This window comes from Archocentrus centrarchus, chromosome 6 (genome assembly GCF_007364275.1).
Source record: "Archocentrus centrarchus isolate MPI-CPG fArcCen1 chromosome 6, fArcCen1, whole genome shotgun sequence".
Classification (NCBI taxonomy): domain Eukaryota; kingdom Metazoa; phylum Chordata; class Actinopteri; order Cichliformes; family Cichlidae; genus Archocentrus; species Archocentrus centrarchus.
This window is the reverse complement of record NC_044351.1, coordinates 19,804,958-19,824,310: the sequence shown is the minus strand read 5'-3', so window position 1 is coordinate 19,824,310 and position 19,353 is coordinate 19,804,958. Positions and strand designations below refer to the sequence as shown.

Below are 19,353 nucleotides of genomic sequence, written 5' to 3'. Positions count from 1 at the left end.
AAACTCCATCACAGTGTGGTATGGGAACTACACCACTCATCAAAGTGGCACAATTCATCTATGGAGTTACCTACTTATAATACTATATAATGAAGAGGGCCCACAACTTCATCAAGGACCGCACCCACCCACACTACATACTGTTCACACTCCTGCCGTCTGACAGATAACCAGGATAAAAAACAGTTTCTACCCGCAGCCCATCAGGCTATCGAACCACTGACTTATTAATGAACTGTGATTACCTGCCTTAACTCTCAAAACGGACCTGTACACCTGCAATTTCGCACACAATAGAATACAAACTTTATCTTACACACAGTATAATGCAATCCTATATAATAACACTCATACATTATGAATGTCTTACCATTCTAATAGTATGCACAATTGCATTTTAAATTCTGACCATACTCTACCCTTCATCTGCATTCTTTCATTTTAGTTTAGCTTATTTATTTTAATTGTATGCAGGGCACTCGTAAAGTAAGAATTTCATTGCATTGCTCAACATAACCACTGTGTATGCGGTGTATATGACAATAAACTTCTTGAGTCTTGATTTTTTCTTTTTTTTTTTACACAGACCCGCATATAGACATACATACGTATATATATATATATATGTCTATGAACACACACACACACACACACACACACACACACACACGCAGCAAGAGTTGACCGGAAGTTACGGTTCTTGATGGGCGATATCTCGCGAGAAGTCCTCACTGACGTCAGATGACCTTTGGCACAGTTTTGTGTCTGCAGGACTGGAAGCGAGCAGCAGCTTTCGGCGTTCAAGATGAACAGAGCGCTTAATAAAACAAATCTAAAACATTTGGTAAGACCAACACTGACACTAACTTATAGTGTGACATTGTATCGATCGGTTATATCAGTTTATATCAGTAAACGCTGGTTTCTTTGCAGCAGCTTCTAGCTTTTGCTATCTGGCTTAGCTGTGCATTACGCAGGTCATTGTCGTTTCCAGCCGTAGTGTTGGAAATGAATGAATTAACGCACGTGGCGGTATTAGTTAAATTAATGTGACTTTAAGTCTGCATACACACACCGGTTTGTGAAATAGGTTGAAAACGAGCTAATATTTTTTTCTAAACGAAAGCTAGTTGGTGTTAGTGTAGTGAGCCTCGCGCCTGTGAATCAGTTACGAAACTCACGCGCAGGTGTTACCGAAGAGTCACAGTAAAAAAGACACAGGCCTGGTGAGATGTGCAGTCGTACGCAGTAAGTTGAGAAAAAAGTAGCTTGTGAAATTTCTGTATTTTGAGCTTTTCCCTGTCAATCCATTCATTTTTGTTTAAACTTCCCCTCCCCGCACTTATTTATATTTTTCTTTTGGAAGATGGATGTAACATGACTCAATGTGATGGAAACAGCCCACATATTTCAGTCATGGGGATGAAACATATATTTATCTACGGCCACTTTTGCAGAACAGGGTTGTAAAATTAACATTTATTCTCAACCTTAATTACTTAGTATTTGGGTACGGAAATGCTACTTAGAAAATTTTCATTGGTTTTAGTCAATATGTAAAGCCTAACCAGTTTAAACGAGTTTTAAAGACCAGTGTCTGCCAGATTAAACCACCTCTGTCACTGTGAAACTACACAGATCCAGCCTACAATTTGTTATAAAGTGGGAAGATCAATATTGATAAAATGCTTTTAGTATTTATTGAACACCGGGTATTTTATCGTGCCAAAATATATTTTAAGGTATTGCACTTTTTTATGTATTCTTTTTTTTTTTAACTTAATGGCTGCATATGACAAAAAATCCTAAAAAAAAAAAAAACTGGAAACTTGAGCTCAAAGTAGAAGATGTAATGAGGACAGAACACTTAGGTAGGTTAGCTACAAACCTTTCAGGCAAAAATAAAAAATGTGGCTTGCTTGTATAACCGTTGGGATTGCGCTATCGTGCATATAATCCTTTTCACAGGAACAAAGATTCAGAAAGTTTGGTGGGAACTGCTGGTTGACTTGTCATGGTCTGTCCTTTTTTTTTTTTTTTTTTCTTGCTTGTCTTTATCTGAATGACCTTTGCATCACGTGGCTGGCTAGCCATATGAAGTCATGTCCAGATGAAGCTGGCAGTATCCTGTTTTACTTTAACTGAGCCAGCTGCAGCTGTTTTAGAGGCTGCCCTGTAAATTGTTTGTCTTCTATTCTGACATTATGTGTGCACTTCCCCACAGTATCCATTTCTACAGATTATCTCAGACTGTCCATCAAAAAAGAAAAGCAAACCCATCTGACACAGTCATATATAATTTTATTCAGAATTGATTGTGCAGTGATAATGATTATGGATTCTGTGGTAAATTTTAGGTATATGCAATATCTATCACTCTTTAAAATGAAAACACATTTGGTAAGAATATAGTAACATTCATATATTACAAAGCATGTATTTTATTTTTAACTCATTTAGCAGGCAGAACCAGCAAAACACTGATATATTATTCATTTTGACTGATGTGTTTTCAGACTGGTCTCCTCCAGAGGTTTCAAAGCACCTTGGTCATTGCAGAGCACAACAATGAAAAATTGACCCCTATTACGCTCAATGCCATCTCTGCTGCCAGTAAAGTGGGAGGAGAGGTGTCCTGTCTGGTCGCTGGAACAAACTGTGCAAAGGTAGGCAAAGTCTTTGAGGTGCAATGTGTATATAAATGAAATAACTAACATGTTATTTTGGAAATGCCACGCTGAATGGTTTACTGCCATTACAGAGCACAGGTGATGTCCTATATGGAACCACAAAGTCAAACAAAACACAATGAAGCACAAAAAGCAGATATTGGTCATCACAGTTATTACTGGGGTGTTTGTGCTTCATTAGGAGAATAGCCAAGAATGTAGTGGTGTGTATTTAGCTGTACCAGTAACACCATGGGGAATCATTTAGCTTTTTACCAGGACATGTCCTTCAATGCACATATTAAACAAATATATAGGACAGCTTTCTTGCATTAGGCAATATTTTTAAAATCAGAAACATCCTGTCTCAGAGTGATGCTGAAAAACTAGTTCATGCATTTATTACTTCTAGGTTGGACAAGCTCCCTGAAAAGCCTTCAGTTGATCCAAAATGCTGCAGCTAGAGTACTGACAGGGACTAGAACGAGAGCATATTCCTCTCACATTGGCTTCTCTTCATTGGCTCTCTGTTAAATCCAGAATTGAATTTAAAGTCCTTCTCCTCACATACAAGGTCTTGAATAATTAGGCCCCATCTTATCTTAAAGACCTTATACTATCGTATCACCCCAATAGAGCACTTTGCTCTCAGACTGCTGGCTTACTTGTGGTTTCTAGGATACTTAAAAGTAGAATGGGAGGCAGAGCCTTCAGCTTTCAGGCTCCTCTTCTGTGGAACCAGCTTCCAGTCTGGATTCGGGAGACAGACACCCCCTCTATTTTTAAGATTAGGTTTAAAACTTTCCTTTGGATTTGAATGTATTTATTTAAAAGGGACAATGTATATTGATGAACATCTCAATGCAAGTATGCCAGAATTAGCCAAAAGTCTACTTTTCATCTGTTGGCTCTGGCAGGTCAGACAGAAACAGGCCTAGGCCTAGACTGCTGGGGGGGCTTCCCATAATGCACTGAGTATTTCTTCTTCACTCACCTCTTTTCACTCTGTTTTTTTTATGCACCACTCTGCATTTAATTATAACCTCTGTAATTCTCCCATGTGCGTCTTTTGTCCTGTTTCCCTCCTCTCACCCCTAACTGGTCACAGCAGATGGCTGCCCCCCTCCCTGAGCCTGGTTCTGCCAGAGGTTTCTTCCTGTTAAGTTTTTCCTTCCCACTGTTGCCAAGTACTTGCTCATAGGGAGTCGTCCGATTGTTGAGGTTTTCTCAGTATTATTGTAGGGTCTTTATCTTACAATGTAATGCGCCTTGAGGCAACTGGTGTGATTTGGTGCTATATAAATAAAAATGAATTGAATTGTACACATGGAGATAAGAAAACATTTGTGGATCCAAGAAAGTTGGATGTCTTTTTTTTCTGTTTTTTCAGGTTGCAGAGGAAATCAGTAAAGTGCAAGGTGTGAAGAAGGTCCTCGTGGCCCAACACGATTCATACAAAGGTGCCCTACCAGGTATGGTTGATGCTCTTTGTTTACTCACACAGCAAATAATGTATTTAACTTGCCTTTTTGCCTTTCCTTTCCTTTTAATTTTTATAACCTGCTCATATGGTTAAGATATCCAGAACAGGTATCACAACATTCATAGCTTAGTCTGCAAGCTGCCTGGTGTTTCTGCTGTTTGACTTTTTTTGGTTTGTTTTGTTAGAGGAGTTGACTCCACTTATCCTCCAGACACAGAAGCAGTTCAACTTCACTCACATCTGTGCCGGTGCCTCTGCTTTTGGAAAGGTACGTCATGGAAAAGCATGGTACTTGTTTAACTTGTATTTCTATATTTTAATATGCATTTATTTTTCCAGTCATTAAATGAAGTAAAATTCTGTTGTACATATTTAAGTGAAATCAGAAGCTCTTACTTGATATTTTGTGAAAATCCTGCTATGAACAAAACTCCAAGCAGCATCCCTATGAACCATCCTGAGGTCACCTTTGCTCTTTTGTAGAACCTGCTTCCCAGAGTGGCTGCCAAGTTGGACGTTGCCCCAGTTTCAGATATTATTGAGGTCAAATCTGCAGATACTTTTGTCAGGACCATCTATGCAGGTAAACCTTTTTCTAAGCACATCACAGTATAGAGATCTGGCATTCTCAATTTTGAGTAGAAAATTTTGTTGAATCATTTTGGCTTTTATGTTACTCAGCTGTGGAAATTAAATGTTGGCATTACACAGGAAATGCCCTCAGTACTGTGAAATGCAACGAGCCGATCAAGGTCTTCACTGTCAGAGGGACGTGCTTTGAGGCAGCTCCAACAGAAGGAGGAAGTGCTGCATCAGAAGAAGGTGTAGTAGCTTACAGATTCATCCTGTGCTGATTAAGTACATGCTCAGAAACGAGGTGAAATTTTGGGTGATGTTTAACAGCATCTTGTGTACTTTTAAAAAATTCTTTCTGGTCTTTTGTCATTGTCTGATCTGCAGTGCCTGCTTCTTCACCTGTTGGAGTTTCTGAGTGGCTGAAACAGAGTCTGACAAAAAGTGACCGTCCAGAGCTGACAAGTGCTAAAGTTGTGGTGTCAGGAGGTATGCATGAAGTGCCCATCTGTCACAGAAAGATGAAGTTGAAGCTCGCGTTTGTCAAAATGGGGAAAATATTTGTTTGTAAACCTGCTTTGTGTTTTTGTCAAAGCATTGCTTAATTTTGTCTTTTTTTTTTTTTCTTTCCTCAGGTAGGGGCTTGAAGAGTGGAGAGAACTTCAAGTTGCTTTATGACCTTGCAGACAAGCTGAATGCTGCAGGTAGCCTATGATGGTAGAGTTTGGGTCATTTATCACCTGGAAGGTTGCTATCTCCCCACCCCTCCTCAATTTAATTGCACAATGTTCTTTTTCCAGTTGGTGCATCCAGAGCTGCTGTGGATGCTGGCTATGTCCCTAATGACATGCAGGTTGGACAGACCGGCAAAATTGTTGCACCAGTAAGTTAACAAATCAAAAACATTTTTCTTTTTAAACCATTTTTGATTTGGTTATATTCAGAGTTGAGGTTTGAACTCAGTTGCAGAGTCAGTGTGTAAACCTGTCTGTTAGCCTTCATGTAGCAATTCAGTTATGATCACAGTGGGTGATTCTGTCAGGTTACTCCAGCTGTGATTATTCACACATTAGAACTTACAAAATATACATGACGGCACATTTAGGGCCCTAAATGATTTAGTTGATCCATTAAAACAGAGAGCAGTTAATGTCTGGTCAGAGCAGACCAGTCCAGGCTGTCCAAATTAGATTTTCTAAATATTATGACAAGTGTGTGGAATTCAGCCTAGTTAATTAAATACAGTTTAAATCTGGTTAGGTTTTTTTTTTCACCCCACCAATCTAAGAATGTTTAGTGTATCAAAGAAAGAGTTACCTTTTATTCATTTGGAGCATGTAAGATAATCTGTTCCATGCTGCTTAAAGCAAATGTTATCATACAGTTGTCTGTAAACATCAAAGTTCAATGTTCTGATATGTTTGCTGTAATCAGAGTTCTGATATTAAACTACACCAGAGTTGTAGGGTACAAAATAATAACTGGCAGTCTTGGAGAGACATTATAAAATGTTCAGAGATTTGTATGTTTAACTTCATTTGTTTATTTAACTAATTGGAATCAGTCAGAGCTGTGTGTGAACAAGGTTCTGGATGACTGACACAAATGTCATTATTGTGTTAGGATGTTTTAGTTAAATAAAAAAAATTCAATTTGGAACGACAAACTAATTGCACAAAAGTGCACGTTTGCTTTGTGGAAATAGAAACTGGTAGAAGGGAGTCTGCAAGATGCCGTCATGTTTACAGAATGATGCTCTGCTCCTTTGATACTTCCAAGTGCAACAATAACCCTGAACTAAAATATTCATATGGCATCACATTAAATTGGTAGGAAGAGCTTATCTTCCATGGAGGCTTCAGGAGATGTAGGAGTGGCTGACCCTTTGCAGCCTCATGTAGTCGGACCTACCTGATCAAAAAGCCCTGAGTTTAAAGTTCAGACTTTGAGCATTTAACACTTGCCTGGCTGTGTGCTTTTCTTCGTGTTCATAGGAGTTGTACATTGCTGTTGGGATCTCAGGAGCGATCCAGCACCTGGCCGGAATGAAGGATAGCAAGGTAAAGTCACTGGAAGCTTGTGTGCTCCATTTTCTATATATATTTTTTTCTGTGCATTTTTTTTCTCTTAACTTTGCTCTATTTATTACAAGCAATTAACTTCTAATATTGAGTCTAATATTAAAAATTAGCATCAGGTTGCCTTGGTTCTTTGGTTACAGAAATTGTGGTAAACCTTGTTTACTCAGTACAGTTACCTGCTGACATAATATTGGCCTCTCCTTTGTGTGGTATTTAATTGTTTTTGTATAGTTTATATCAGAAATATTTTGCTATTCCTGTATAACTTAAACACATTTCTGTGGCATTTCATTTTTGAAACAGTTTTATTTCTGTGTTCATTTAGAAAACAAAGGTAAAATCTAAAGGTAATGGAAAGACAAAGGTAACATTTTAGGTGTTTGTCCTTTCAGACTATTGTTGCTATCAACAAGGACCCCGAGGCTCCCATTTTTCACGTGGCTGACTATGGCTTGGTAGCCGATCTTTTCAAGGTAAGCCTCTGGGATTGATATTGCTATAATAATACTGCTATGATCTCACATTAGGAAGCAACCAAGCAGTGCCTGGATTTACTTTGTATGTTTTGAGAGTCCTGAGTGATAGTCAGAATATAACATTTGCTCTCTCCTGGATAAATTTTGCATGATGCCTTATTCCACTTAATGGAAATGTGCAGCTGTTGAATTATTAAATTCTTGAATTAATCTGAGGCGAGTGCAAGCTGTAACTCTCCTGACATCAGAAGATATAAAAAAGATCAATAGTTGCGTAGTAGTTGGCTTCAGTGTGGGTTTTAAGCCTCTACTCGCCAGGCCTCTTATATGCTTGGTTGCATTCAGGTGTCTAGCTGATACTTTGGGATTGTGAGCCAGGTGTACTAGCATGACTTAGATTGGAGTCCAGTGTTGCCTGCAAAAGTCTATTTTCATTTGTGTCCTGTTGGTCATCATTTATTTAGGTCCTCAGTTGTGCCCGAGCAGCCCAGGTGTCCTGACAAACTCTGTAGAAGTGATTAGTAATAACAGCTTGTGGCAGCAGAGTTGCAACCTGCTGGGTGATGAGATCATCTTACATGTGTACACTCCTCAGATAACTGATTAAAATGGATAGGCTTTCTACTAAATGGTGAATTGATATCCTGTACCAAGTGAGGTAGGGACTGATTCTGCTGTGAAAGGTGCTCACCTCACCCCAAGAACAAATTAAAATAATCTTATGCTCACATTTAGCAGCTAAAAAACCCTTTGAATTTTTTTTCTAAGCTGTACAACTTGCCTTATCAGTGTGCTTATTTATAGGCCAGAATATTGCTCGACGCTGATCAGCCTTGCAAACAGTGAATTTTTCAGTACCTGTAGCCTGCTATGGTCTTGATAAATCTCAGTGAGCACCAACATGCAGCATCCTTTGTGTAATAAACTCATACATCTTATGATGTGGATAATGCTGGGGAAAAACATGACAGGTTCTGCAGTGCTGGTGCAAAAATACTGGTCCAATGCTAAGCTTCTTCACTGTTTTCTCTTAAGGCTGTTCCTGAGATGACTGAAGCTCTCAGCAAGTGAAAAAAGACTGTTTGCACAGTTGGGACACAGTGAGACGAATCTGAGAGCGACCAGCCTCCACCTTAAGAAATTTCTAAAGTTGGTTGTCCTGGATGCCTAGAATTTCTTCAGCATCTTCTCTCCATTGAGCCCAGTGAATATGTTGTACTTACCTTTTGGCTGGAGGTTTCCTTTTTGCTTGTGGTAGTACATATCTTATTTGTATGTAACTTTCTGTTATATTAAAGGACATCTTTATGCTCAAATTTGCAGTTTCTGTATCTGTAAGATGAAGCACTTTGTGCTAACTTAGAGGTTATGTGCCTAATGATATGCTTTTGGAAAGTTTATTAAATGGACACTAATGACTTGTTTTATTAACTTGCCATGTTTTCCCTTTATTGGTTTAATTTAGCAATGCTGTCTTTCCATGATCAAGATAGAAAGTACCTGTTGACAGAACAATAAAGAGTTTGCAATATGGTGGCAAATCTGAAAGGTTCATGCTATACTGTTCTGTTCAGCATTTTACTGTAGCTTCCAAGTTCCTCACTCTTTTTGAGCTGTGGCTAGATGACCAAACCCATTCTGAAATATTTACACAACTTCCAAACATTAAAGTCATACCAGGAAAAAAAGATTTTAGACCTGAATTATGTGAAATATGTCATGTGTAGGAAGGTTTTCAGTTTGTTGAGTGAGGGTCATGCTGTGGCTTGCAAAATCTCACACACCAACTCAGCTGGGTTTGGTCAGCTTCCAGTCATAGCACCTGGATTTAAAAAAAAAAACAAAAAACTCAACATAAGTCATCCATCAATCAAAAAGATTCTGCACTCTCTCCACTCAGAATTTAGATAAAAATGTTAACGCAAATATAGAAACAGATTAGAAAGAAGCTGAGACTTATCCAATGTACCCTGCAGCAGTCCATCAAAGAGGACTTTCTTTAAGTTTGGAGATACCAGACATGAAATAGTTCGTATACCTGCACTACCGGGGAATCCATGTCTTGTTTCCTAGAGAAACTCTTAATTTCATCTCAGATCAGTTCCTACACCAGTATCTCCACATCTACAAAGTGTATCAGAGGAACTAAGCCCTCAGCACCATCCTCTCACTGGTTTCATTTCCTAGAAATCAAACTATAATATATCAAAAGTGATTTCCAGTTTTCAATTTTGGACTTGAGCCCCATTGCTGGTTTCTTTTAGTAAAAGTTTTTATGAGTGTCAATTCCTGATAAGTGTCACCTGATAACAACTCTGCCTTCCTCTCTTGTCCGTGCCCTTTGTTTGTGCTGCTCCGACAAGTTCATCCTCTCAGTTCCAGCAGTACAGAGAGGATGACAGACATACAGTTTATGTGCCAGTGACTCCCAGCAGCAAAGTTGGGAATTTAGTAGAACATTAATTTTTGTGGCTGAAATAAAGAGCGAGTCCTGTTAGATTCTATGTTTTGCAGACTCTTATGTCTCTGATAGACGGTTGATTTGAGTATCTACTGGCCCCATCATCCTATACTTTTCCTCTAGAAGAGGCTCGTTACCCTGCAGATGGATGACTGTCTTGGAGTTGAGCCCGACTCTGCTTTCCTGGTTCCTCTTATTGTAGATGTTGACCCTGTGTTCCAGCTCGGGGCTGGTTTTTGTGGAACCTGTGGGGCTGGGTGGTTTCAGGTTGACAGGGTCCAGGCCCTTCTGCGTGAGACAGGAGTCCTCAGACAGAGAAGAGAGCAACTCCTGCACCACAGCGCTGGGGCTACCCCTCTGCTGAGTGCCCAGGGCTAGAGGGCTGCTGTAGGGTGGAGGGTAGCAGCGTTGGTCGCTGTAGTCTGTGGAAGTGGAGGCTTCGCGCACCGTGGAGCTGCAGTCCATGGTGGAGCCAAATGTGTGGCTGCTGATGCTGTGCTGACGGGCGCTGAAGCTGGTGCGGGACACTGTGGTTGTGGAGGCTTCGCTGACCGAGCTGCCTGTTCGCTGCAAACGGCTGGACGGCACTGCATCAGCGCTCACCAAAGAGGATGGCAGCTGGCTGGGGTTGTTAGGCAGGTGCACATCTATGGCTGCTGTCGTAATGACACGCGCTGGGTCTGGGATCCCTGTATCTATAAAATAGCACAGTGAATAAGAGCTTGAAACATTGTGGTGCCGCTTGGAGTGAAGAAAGAGTCTGTTGAAGCTTACCACTGCTTGGCTCACTGTAGTACTGGCTGATGTAGTTGTTCATGTCATCTTGACCATGTTGATCTAAAATAATAAAAGAGGAAAAAGTTAATTCAGAGTGAGTGTGTATGTTGGTGTATAGATCACACTAGTTCAAAAGTGTGATATATGAATGGTAACGTTGAATACTATAGAATCTGGAGATTTGCTGGCCACTTTATTAGGTGCACCTGTTCAGCTGCTTGTTAATGCAAATATCTAGTCATAGCCAGTCACATGAGAGCAACTCAATGCATTTAGGCATGTAGACGTGGTCAAGGCGACCTTCAGAAGTTCAAATAGAGCCTCAGAATGGGAAAGAAAGGTCATTTGAGTGACTTTAAATGTGGCATGGCTGTTGGTGCCAGACAGGCTGGTCTGAGTATTTGAGAAACTGCTGATCTACTGGGATTTTCCTGCAACCATCTCCAGGGTTTACAGACAATGGTCCGAAAAAGAAATTATCCAGTGGGCGGCAGTTCTCTGGGTGAAAAGACCTTGTTGATGTCTGAGGTCAGAGGAGAATGCCCAGAGTGCTTTGAGCTAATAGGAAGAACTCAAATAACCACTCGTTACAACCAAGGTATGCAGAAGAGCATCTCTGAATGCACAGTCTTAATTTCTCCTGTGACATTCAGATGGCAGGATATGAATTTGGACCTGATAAATGTACAGTTGATTACCAATCTTTATGCATATTTACTGCTTGGCTGTCTCTAGTGGTGTAATGGTGTGGGGGATATTTTCTTGGCACACTGGAACAGTCTGAACAGACTGAAAACAAAACACAAGAATTGAAAAAGTGTTTCATAACAGCAGTGTAGTTGTAGGTAGATATAAATTAGCCTCTTTATGTAAATGTAAATATCTTAGAAGTGCAGGATAGAGTAACAGGTAATTAAAATGGGATTTTTGTTCAGAGGCAAGTCATGTTTCTTTCCATTGTAAAATCTAAAATTTTGGCCTAATTTGAAAATGATGATATTGCTTATATGAATGCATCTCCCTCCACAGTAAAACTTATCACACTGTGCTGTGTGTTCATCAGTTGTATTTTATGGGATAAAGGTGGGATGGTCCTCTTTTACGAACTAGTCTACTTCAAAAATTGTCCAATTACTTCTGCTCTCTTGTTTCATTCAAATGCAGAACTTCCAATATCAGGTCATGAGCCATTTTAAACTGAACATTGCTCCACACAAATTGAATGAGGTACAAAAATATACTGCTGCGTGCTCATATTTCATTATCACATTTTAAATTGTCATATTTATGTATCAGCCATCACTCTTGCAGATCCATTAATTTTCTTAACTGCCTATAAAACTCAGGGTCATGGGGATGCTGGAACCCAGCTGACACAAGGCAAAATGCAGGGTACATCCTGAACAGGTCACCAGTCCATCAGAGGGCTGGCACAGAGAGAAAACCTCTCACGCTGACATCCCACCTACTGTCAGTTTAGACTCACCAGTTAACCTAACATGCATGTCTTTGGACTGTGGAAGAAAACCTGTGCAGGATAAAGAAGAATATGCAACTTCCACAAAGAAATGCCACAAAGAAATTGTACATCTCTCTCTTGAAAGACAGATCCAAATTGTAATGAGACTACCTGTTTAAATAAAGGATTTAACAATAATAATTTGGAGGAATGTTATACTCGCTGGCAAATGCTATAGATTAATAAATCAGATTGTCCCTACAGCAATGTAAAACCTACGTTTTAGGGTGTTATAAATCATTTATTACATGTTTGTACTATACTGCTTGTAAAAGCTAATTAGGGGGACTTGAAATAGTTACGTGATGAAATAATGATTATTTTATTTATACTTTAAGTTAACAATTGCACCTCCATAAAATATAAATAAACTCTTTTAACTGCCTGTTTTTTTCAGACAGTAGCAGAACAGTCCAAAAGTCCTACAATCATTTGAACATAAACGCAACAAATTGTTTTATTACACAATATGAAAAAAAAGTAAATGTTTTATATTTTTGCAAGATAAATTACTACTACTTAACAACTAATGAGTAATTACTATTAATATATTAGCCGATAAAATTATTTCAGCTCAATAGTAATGAACACTTTTGGTGTGTGGATATGTTTCACAGATAGTAAATGAGTCAAACTGTTTCTCTTAAGTGCTTTCCAAGGTCCCAAAGGATCAGCACCGGATGATCAATACCACATGAGTATTACGAGGTTCAGGCCCAGTTAAAAGGTTGTCTGACTAGAAACACTGTGGCTCAGATGTATGGTAGATCGCGCTGTGATTTATAGCTTTGATAAAGGAAAAGCCTCAGTGTTTTGAGCCCTGACATCACCTGTACTGACAGTGCTGTGTTGCTTTTAAGTCCTGTAAGTTATGACCTGTCACTGTGTGAAAGGTTTATAGTCCATCTAGGTGCAGCACCAGAATCTTGATGTGGACTCTGAGCTGAATGTTTTTGAGAAGAGGACACCAACACTGGCTGCTAATGTGTGCGTTGCCCACCATTAACAAATGGTCCTACGCTCCACCATGAAGAACGGAGCAATGTTCAAGTTTTTTACAATCAGAATGGATTTCTTTTCAAAATTTCCAACCAGTCCAAATCCAACAATCTTTCAATAACAAGCCAACTTCTTTTAGTCTACCAATTGGACATGATTTACCATGGGAAGCATAGCCTGAATTCCCTCTCATGCACACAGGTCTTTGATAACCTGTAATACAAAGAGCTTGGGTGTTCCAGACGGTTACCTGCAGCACCCCCAGGCTCTCTGGCTTTGGTTGGCCTGTGATGCTCAGAGGCCCCGGGGGCCAGTCCATCCACCTCCTGGAAACTGCTGCTCTGTTTACCCCACATGTGGTGGATCTGCATGGCTGCTTCACGCTCTGCTACAAGATCCAGGTCCTGCTGAGCCAGATGGGCCCTGAGCTGCCTGATTTCAAACTAATGAAAGAAGAAGAGATGACAGAAAAGGAAATTTGAAATAAGACAAGTACACAAATAACAATCTTTGTCTTAAAATGATATTTACTGTTTTAGTTTGTTAATGTGGCTTAAAACAAAAATAGAACTGTTATTATTTTATTGCTATTGAGTTAATATTGCATAGTGCTGGTTATCTGATATCCAGACTGCAGTAAAAGTATTATGTAGCTATACTATGAGATCAACTATCTATCATCTTTAATGTCTTCTTGACATAAAATTAAATTTTTTCTTGTGTATCACTTTGCTGCCCTCTGCTGGTTACATGCCGCTATAAGGTCACATGACAGATGCAGAACAGATAAGAGCACGTACAGCCTGTTCTTGGCAGATCTGGGTGAGACGATCAAGCTGTTCCTCCCTCACCGCCTTGGCCTTCTCATACTGCTGGATCTCCAGCTCCATTTCCACCTTCACTTGCAACACATAGGCTGGAAGAAGAGGACATATACTTTTTTTTTTTTTAAATCTTGTGCTCTTTTGATTTATTTTTAAGTGTTTAGTTTAATGTAAAAAGAAAAAAAAAAGGTGAGCCCAGGTTTACCAATGCTTTTTTGAAATAATAGCCTTCATGTTTCCCACAGTCAGTGGCAGGTGGGCTACTAACAGCAAAGTTTGTGGTTTAAGAGGTGTATTGTTTAAGGGAAGCCTTTAGGGAAAATTTGGACTGCTTTATATTTCTAGAAACTTTGCTCATGGTCAGTAAGTATTCTTTTGAAAGTATCTCTTAGGAAAACCACACAATGCCAAAGAAAATCAAATCAAATCATTTGCATATAGTAACTTTTCTGTGAGCACTGAAGCCATTATCATAGATTATGTCCTGCTACCATCATTGCTGGTAAAAAAAAAAAAAAATGATAAAAGACTTAACTGAGCCAACAACCTACAGATTAAAGACACTGATACTACTGGGAGCACTATGCATTATCTATCTGACAGCAAAGGACAGGATGTAGGGGACACCAGCCCCTCCCAGCCTCACCATCAATGATCCTCTTAACCCTCCAGATACGCAGTGTGATGATGAGACCGATAGCATCCCAGGGGCTGCTGGGGCCGTTGGCCACTGTGGAGGCCACCATGGGGGCCAGAGAGAGTACGATGACAGCTCCATCAAACACCTGAGAAAATACACACACACACCAGGTTACTCTTATATTGTCCTAAGCTTCTATAGCTGCCAGTCTGAGCTATGACATTGAAGGAATGACACTGCAGTGAAAGAGGGCCCCAAGTCAGGGCTAATGGGACTCATGGGAGCTTACCTCTACTTTGTTCTCGATGTAATCCCATATCCCCAACACCACGATCCTGAACACCGTCTGAGACAGTCGGGAAGGGGGGGCAGAGACGGGGACAGTGAGCAGGTTACAAAGGGTAAGATGGAAGAAAACAATGACAGCTAAATTTAAAGAGAGAGAGAGAGAGAGAGCACGTGGTGGAAGCAGAGCACACACAGTCTGTGATAATTCTCAATAATAAATGTGACATTTCATCCCCTCCTTTACTCCTTCAGTGGCAATTCATCAGTGGCTGTGTATGTCATATTTATACACAGCAAAAGCAAAAATTAGAGACACTGGACTACCGCCTTCTGCTGACCCAGCAGGGGCTGCAGAGAGCAAACAAACCTTCATCTTCTGCCACATGCTAACCACCATTCTGAACAAACTCCACAAACCAGTCAAAGCGCTGACTCCACTGCTTCAGAGTAGCACTAAGGAGTTCCCTCTGTTGACTCCAGCTAAACAAAAGTTAGCATTTAGATGGTCAAGTGTAAGGAACCAAGACAAATGTGGCCAGCTCCAAGGAAAATGGTAATCGATACAGCAAACTTACCTGAGGCATCGAAATTATTTAAAACTAGCAGCACAGAAAAGCCCCATCTGCATTTTCAAATGTGTGTGCTGCAGATCAATCGAAAAACCTAAGGAAAAGACCGTGCCAGCTTTAACAACAGCAGTTACACACGTTCATTCAGAGTACATGTGCACGATTTTAAATATTTTATTTATGAACGCGATCCATGGAGGTGTACACAAGTTCACCTGCACTAATCACAATCTAATCATGCTGTGACAGAGGGCATCGGGCATTTCATGGCGTTATTAGTATTGTAATGAGAATCTGTCGGTGTAACTCACTGGCCCCACATACTGCACAACATAGCATTAATCAAGAGGCAGCTGCATCAGCTGTAAGTGAGACTGTTTTTGCGTCGAGCGGAGGAAGACTCACCTCAGTGAAGAACACAGAAAGAATAGCCAGGCTGATCCAGTGGATGATGCTGGCAAACTGGAATGCATTATTAACTAAAGGGAATAAAAAAAGAAAAAAAAGAAAAACTGATTAGCAGATAGCTAGGTTAAAGATTGATGCTGCATTTTGATAAGGATATAGCAAACAGGCTGTACTGTACATGATGCATAACCTTGACAGGGTGATTTGGTGAAAAATGCAACTGAAGCATGAGGCATCATGACAAGTATGAGTTCAGTACATATTGTGCATGCATGTGTCTTCTGTCTATTCATCAGGCTAATTGTGGACAACCTCAAACAGCACTACGCTGTCAGCTGAAGAATTTCTCGTCATGCCCCACATCTTCCCCATCTGTCTCTGTTTGCTGTGCTCAGTGATCTGTCTATCAGTCTATTCATCTTCCTCCAGTCCTCCCCACAATCACCCGGCAGCCAGCGCTGCATTGCTTGATTCCTTTGTCTGCTATCTCCCTTCACACATTTGTCTTACTTTCCTTTTGTCTGTTCAGTGAGCCAGTCCCAGGGGAACAGTAAAGACCTGAATGCATTTGGATATTGCTGGTGTAAGACCACGTTTGTTAGCCCTTTGACATCAAAAAGGCCAACGCTCCTGACCTTCTGCTTATGATAGATGTGGATCTCTCCACCATGCCAGATAATGTAGATAAAGGTGATACCGGGGGTGACATGGGTCAGACTGGAATTTTGAGCACCTGACATTCAGTGTTAACTATAGAATACTAATGGAAGGGTTTTATTTCCAAGACCATGATTGATCAGAGCCTCGGGTCCCAGAATTGATCATAAATGACACACACTCATTATACAGTAGACTTATGGGATGAGGTTTGCAGTCAGCAGTTAGTTTAACTTCTATCAGGAAACAAAAATTGACATTCCAAACATCTTTAATGATACAATAGTGTACGGTAATATTTTACCACCTAGTGGGACATTAAAAAACAGTTTCCATAACTTAAAAATACTAATATACATATTTCTTTAAATAAACATGTTCCCTTAAATTCTAATCTGAATCACAGCGACTTTATTATTGAATGATTGATAATTTAGGGTGTATCACATTATTTTGGTTTCACTCACACTGTAACAGCTTGGTGTCTATGAGCAGCTCCAGCAGCAGCAGCACCACCACCAGAATGACACAGGCTACTAGGAAACAGTTGAAGCCCGCCGACAGCAGACAGACCTGCCACAGCGCTGCCCTTCGTCCACAGCATGGCTTCAGCCAGTTTGACCTGAGTTGGGGGGGACCGACATAGAGAGGCAGAGAAGATAAACCATGAGTCTTGTTGAACAGACTGCAGATCTGACAGGAACACTCAAGGTCAAATCAATAAAACACATGCAACATCAAGATAGAGCAAATTTGTAGCGTATTCAGCCCTCAGTTCAACATTCTCCTAAAATGTTTTTCAGCAGAGGACACTATTCTGTGTATAAGCCATAAAAAATGCAGAGAATGCATGCTGAAATGAATTTACACTCTTAGATTTAAGCATTTTTAAAACGGATTGTGAAGCATAAATACAGGCTCTGCCTGGACTGAGATGATATATTAATATGAAGCAATTCTGTGCATGAATTCATGGGTGTCACTGCTTCTGTGTCCTTTTCCTCAACTCCTCTTAAAGCTCTTCCATCTGGACTTTTTTCTGCATCTTTTCCTTCCCATTAAAGTTCTCTTTTCATGACATCATTAAGCAGTGTAGTTAACTTACTACCAGGTGATGCTAGTCATACCTTTGCTGGAAAGGCACGACTAGACTGTTTCACCAGAACAGACAGTAGATATATATTTATTGCTAAAATATCAAAGCATCCACAAAGGAGTTAATAGGTCACTCGAGTTAAAAAGAAAATAAATGTTAATGCTATTTCACTGCATAATAAGACAGACCTGAGTGAAACTGTCTAGCTTACTGACTTTTTTTTTTGTTACCAACATAGCTGGAAGTTAACTTTTTGGTTCCCTCTTGTTTGAACTCTGTATGACTTACTGGCTAGCTGCCTGCCAGGCTGGTTCCATGATGTAGCTCGCCTGGCATGACAGTGGGACTGCACATGCACCATCTGGAGGGTGTATATACAGAGAGCCAAGTAGATGTTTTCTCAGCTGAATGACAATTTCTTCAACTGATTTTTTTCCCCCTACAATAATGTTTCTGCTTGCTTGTTTGAGAGCACAGCAGAGGGAAGGCATGGAGGGGAAATATGCAGGAGTTGGAATGCCCAAGCACAGCTTTTGTGTGCTATACATGCTATTATTCCCACTGGTGATTCAGCTGGTACCTTATACAGTTTTCTCCACACTGATATATATTTTCCATTAGTCTGGAGTGTCCCTAGTGTGCTTGTTCTTTGGACAGGTACATTGTGGTTGAAGATAAGTGTCACACTTGCCTTAAATCCACACTTAACCTCCTCTTCAACTTTTTCCAATCAGAAACTGGCAGACTGAGATGCAAGGGGAGTTATGGTCAGTAAATAATGATAAATTTGCAAGAGTCACACAGGACTTTCCCAGAAATAAACAGGACATTTACATATATCCCTGCATCCTACCTGCACACTAACCAGAGGTACTCTAGAGAGGAAAGTCTTTGCGCACATGCAGGGTTGCCATCTTTTTCATAAGCAGCACTGAGAAAGGCAACACAGTCCTTTGAAAATAGCCACTATCTGTTGTCACCTGTCCCCCATAGGAGCAAAGCTATGGGCAATGTCTGTCAGAGGAGAAGAGAGGATGCAATTTATTCTACTCTTTCCTTGCTTCAGCTTAGAATGAAGGAGGCAAACACTGAGAGAGAAAGCGGGGTGCAGCCAGTTCAAAGGCATTGGGATTCATCCAAAAAGAGAATTGGAGAGAGAGCCAGAAAGGAAGGAGGGGGAGTTGGAAAAAGGAAGAATGAAAACAAGAGAACAGAGAAAGATACAGATTTAGTTAAAGGATTTTTCTCATTTTTAGGTCTTTTTTTTTTTTTTTTTTTTTTTTGTTTTGGTCATCATTCCTATAGATTGATTTTTGCAAACAAGATGTGCATGAACCTAAGTGTTGTTTGTTCAGTAACATTGTTCACTTCTGTTTTTACCTTCAGATTTAATGATCTGCATAAATTAGCTGAAACGATACGATGGGTTATTTGCAGCCTGTATGACTGACTGCTGCTTCTTGGATTTTTTTCATTGCCCTGATGCTCCCATCTCAGAAATGACTTTTGAAATAGTACAGTTGTCTTTGAAAGTGTAAAGAAGGAGGGGATCCTGAGGAGTGGTGCATTTCTGCAGTTACAGCTCCGTTGTAGCACAGCTACATATCCTCTCTATCCTTCATCAAGGTCAGCAGAGGGACTGGAGCTTGGCCACACTGTGCCAGTGCTCTCCCAGTGGCTAACTGATGCACTCAGCTCTCTGTAACAACCTTCTGTACCAGCCAGTGCTAACAGATTAGTAGCTCAACACCTGGGGTGACAAAGAGGTGGTTCAGGGTAATGGTATCATTAGCAAATACCTCAGAGACTTTCCCCAGCACCAATTCGTTCCCA

The 19,353-nt window shown here is 40.3% G+C and overlaps 2 protein-coding genes across 2 annotated transcripts in view; one reads left to right on the top strand and one right to left on the bottom strand.

Annotated features, from left to right (window-relative positions):
• Nucleotides 1-712: 712 nt before the first annotated feature.
• On the top strand, nucleotides 713-8,700 carry etfa (electron transfer flavoprotein subunit alpha). Its single transcript, XM_030731629.1, has 12 exons — nucleotides 713-844; nucleotides 2,517-2,666; nucleotides 4,060-4,141; nucleotides 4,338-4,420; nucleotides 4,636-4,735; nucleotides 4,864-4,974; nucleotides 5,113-5,214; nucleotides 5,361-5,429; nucleotides 5,526-5,608; nucleotides 6,720-6,785; nucleotides 7,199-7,279; nucleotides 8,318-8,700. Exons 1-12 carry the CDS (start codon nucleotides 806-808, stop codon nucleotides 8,351-8,353), a joined length of 1,002 nt encoding a protein of 333 aa, XP_030587489.1. The 5' UTR covers nucleotides 713-805; the 3' UTR covers nucleotides 8,354-8,700.
• Nucleotides 8,701-9,120: 420 nt separating this feature from the next.
• The window catches only part of tmem266 (transmembrane protein 266), a 28,958-nt gene continuing 18,725 nt past the window's right edge, over nucleotides 9,121-19,353 (bottom strand). Inside the window, exons 4-11 of the mRNA XM_030731628.1 lie at nucleotides 16,892-17,046; nucleotides 15,765-15,838; nucleotides 14,792-14,848; nucleotides 14,509-14,647; nucleotides 13,839-13,954; nucleotides 13,289-13,481; nucleotides 10,518-10,580; nucleotides 9,121-10,438 (exon numbers count right to left, since the gene is read on the bottom strand). Coding sequence (XP_030587488.1) covers nucleotides 9,801-10,438; nucleotides 10,518-10,580; nucleotides 13,289-13,481; nucleotides 13,839-13,954; nucleotides 14,509-14,647; nucleotides 14,792-14,848; nucleotides 15,765-15,838; nucleotides 16,892-17,046 — 1,435 coding nt within the window. The 3' untranslated portion in view covers nucleotides 9,121-9,800. The remainder of the gene's footprint in view (nucleotides 10,439-10,517; nucleotides 10,581-13,288; nucleotides 13,482-13,838; nucleotides 13,955-14,508; nucleotides 14,648-14,791; nucleotides 14,849-15,764; nucleotides 15,839-16,891; nucleotides 17,047-19,353) is intronic.

Coding starts and splice junctions, on each gene's coding strand:
- etfa (XM_030731629.1), top strand. CDS start 806: ATGAACAGAGCGCTTAATAAAACAAATCTAAAACATTTG. Junction 5,215..5,360: donor TAAAGTTGTGGTGTCAGGAG/GTATGCATGAAG, acceptor TTCTTTCCTCAG/GTAGGGGCTTGAAGAGTGGA. Junction 5,609..6,719: donor CCGGCAAAATTGTTGCACCA/GTAAGTTAACAA, acceptor TCGTGTTCATAG/GAGTTGTACATTGCTGTTGG.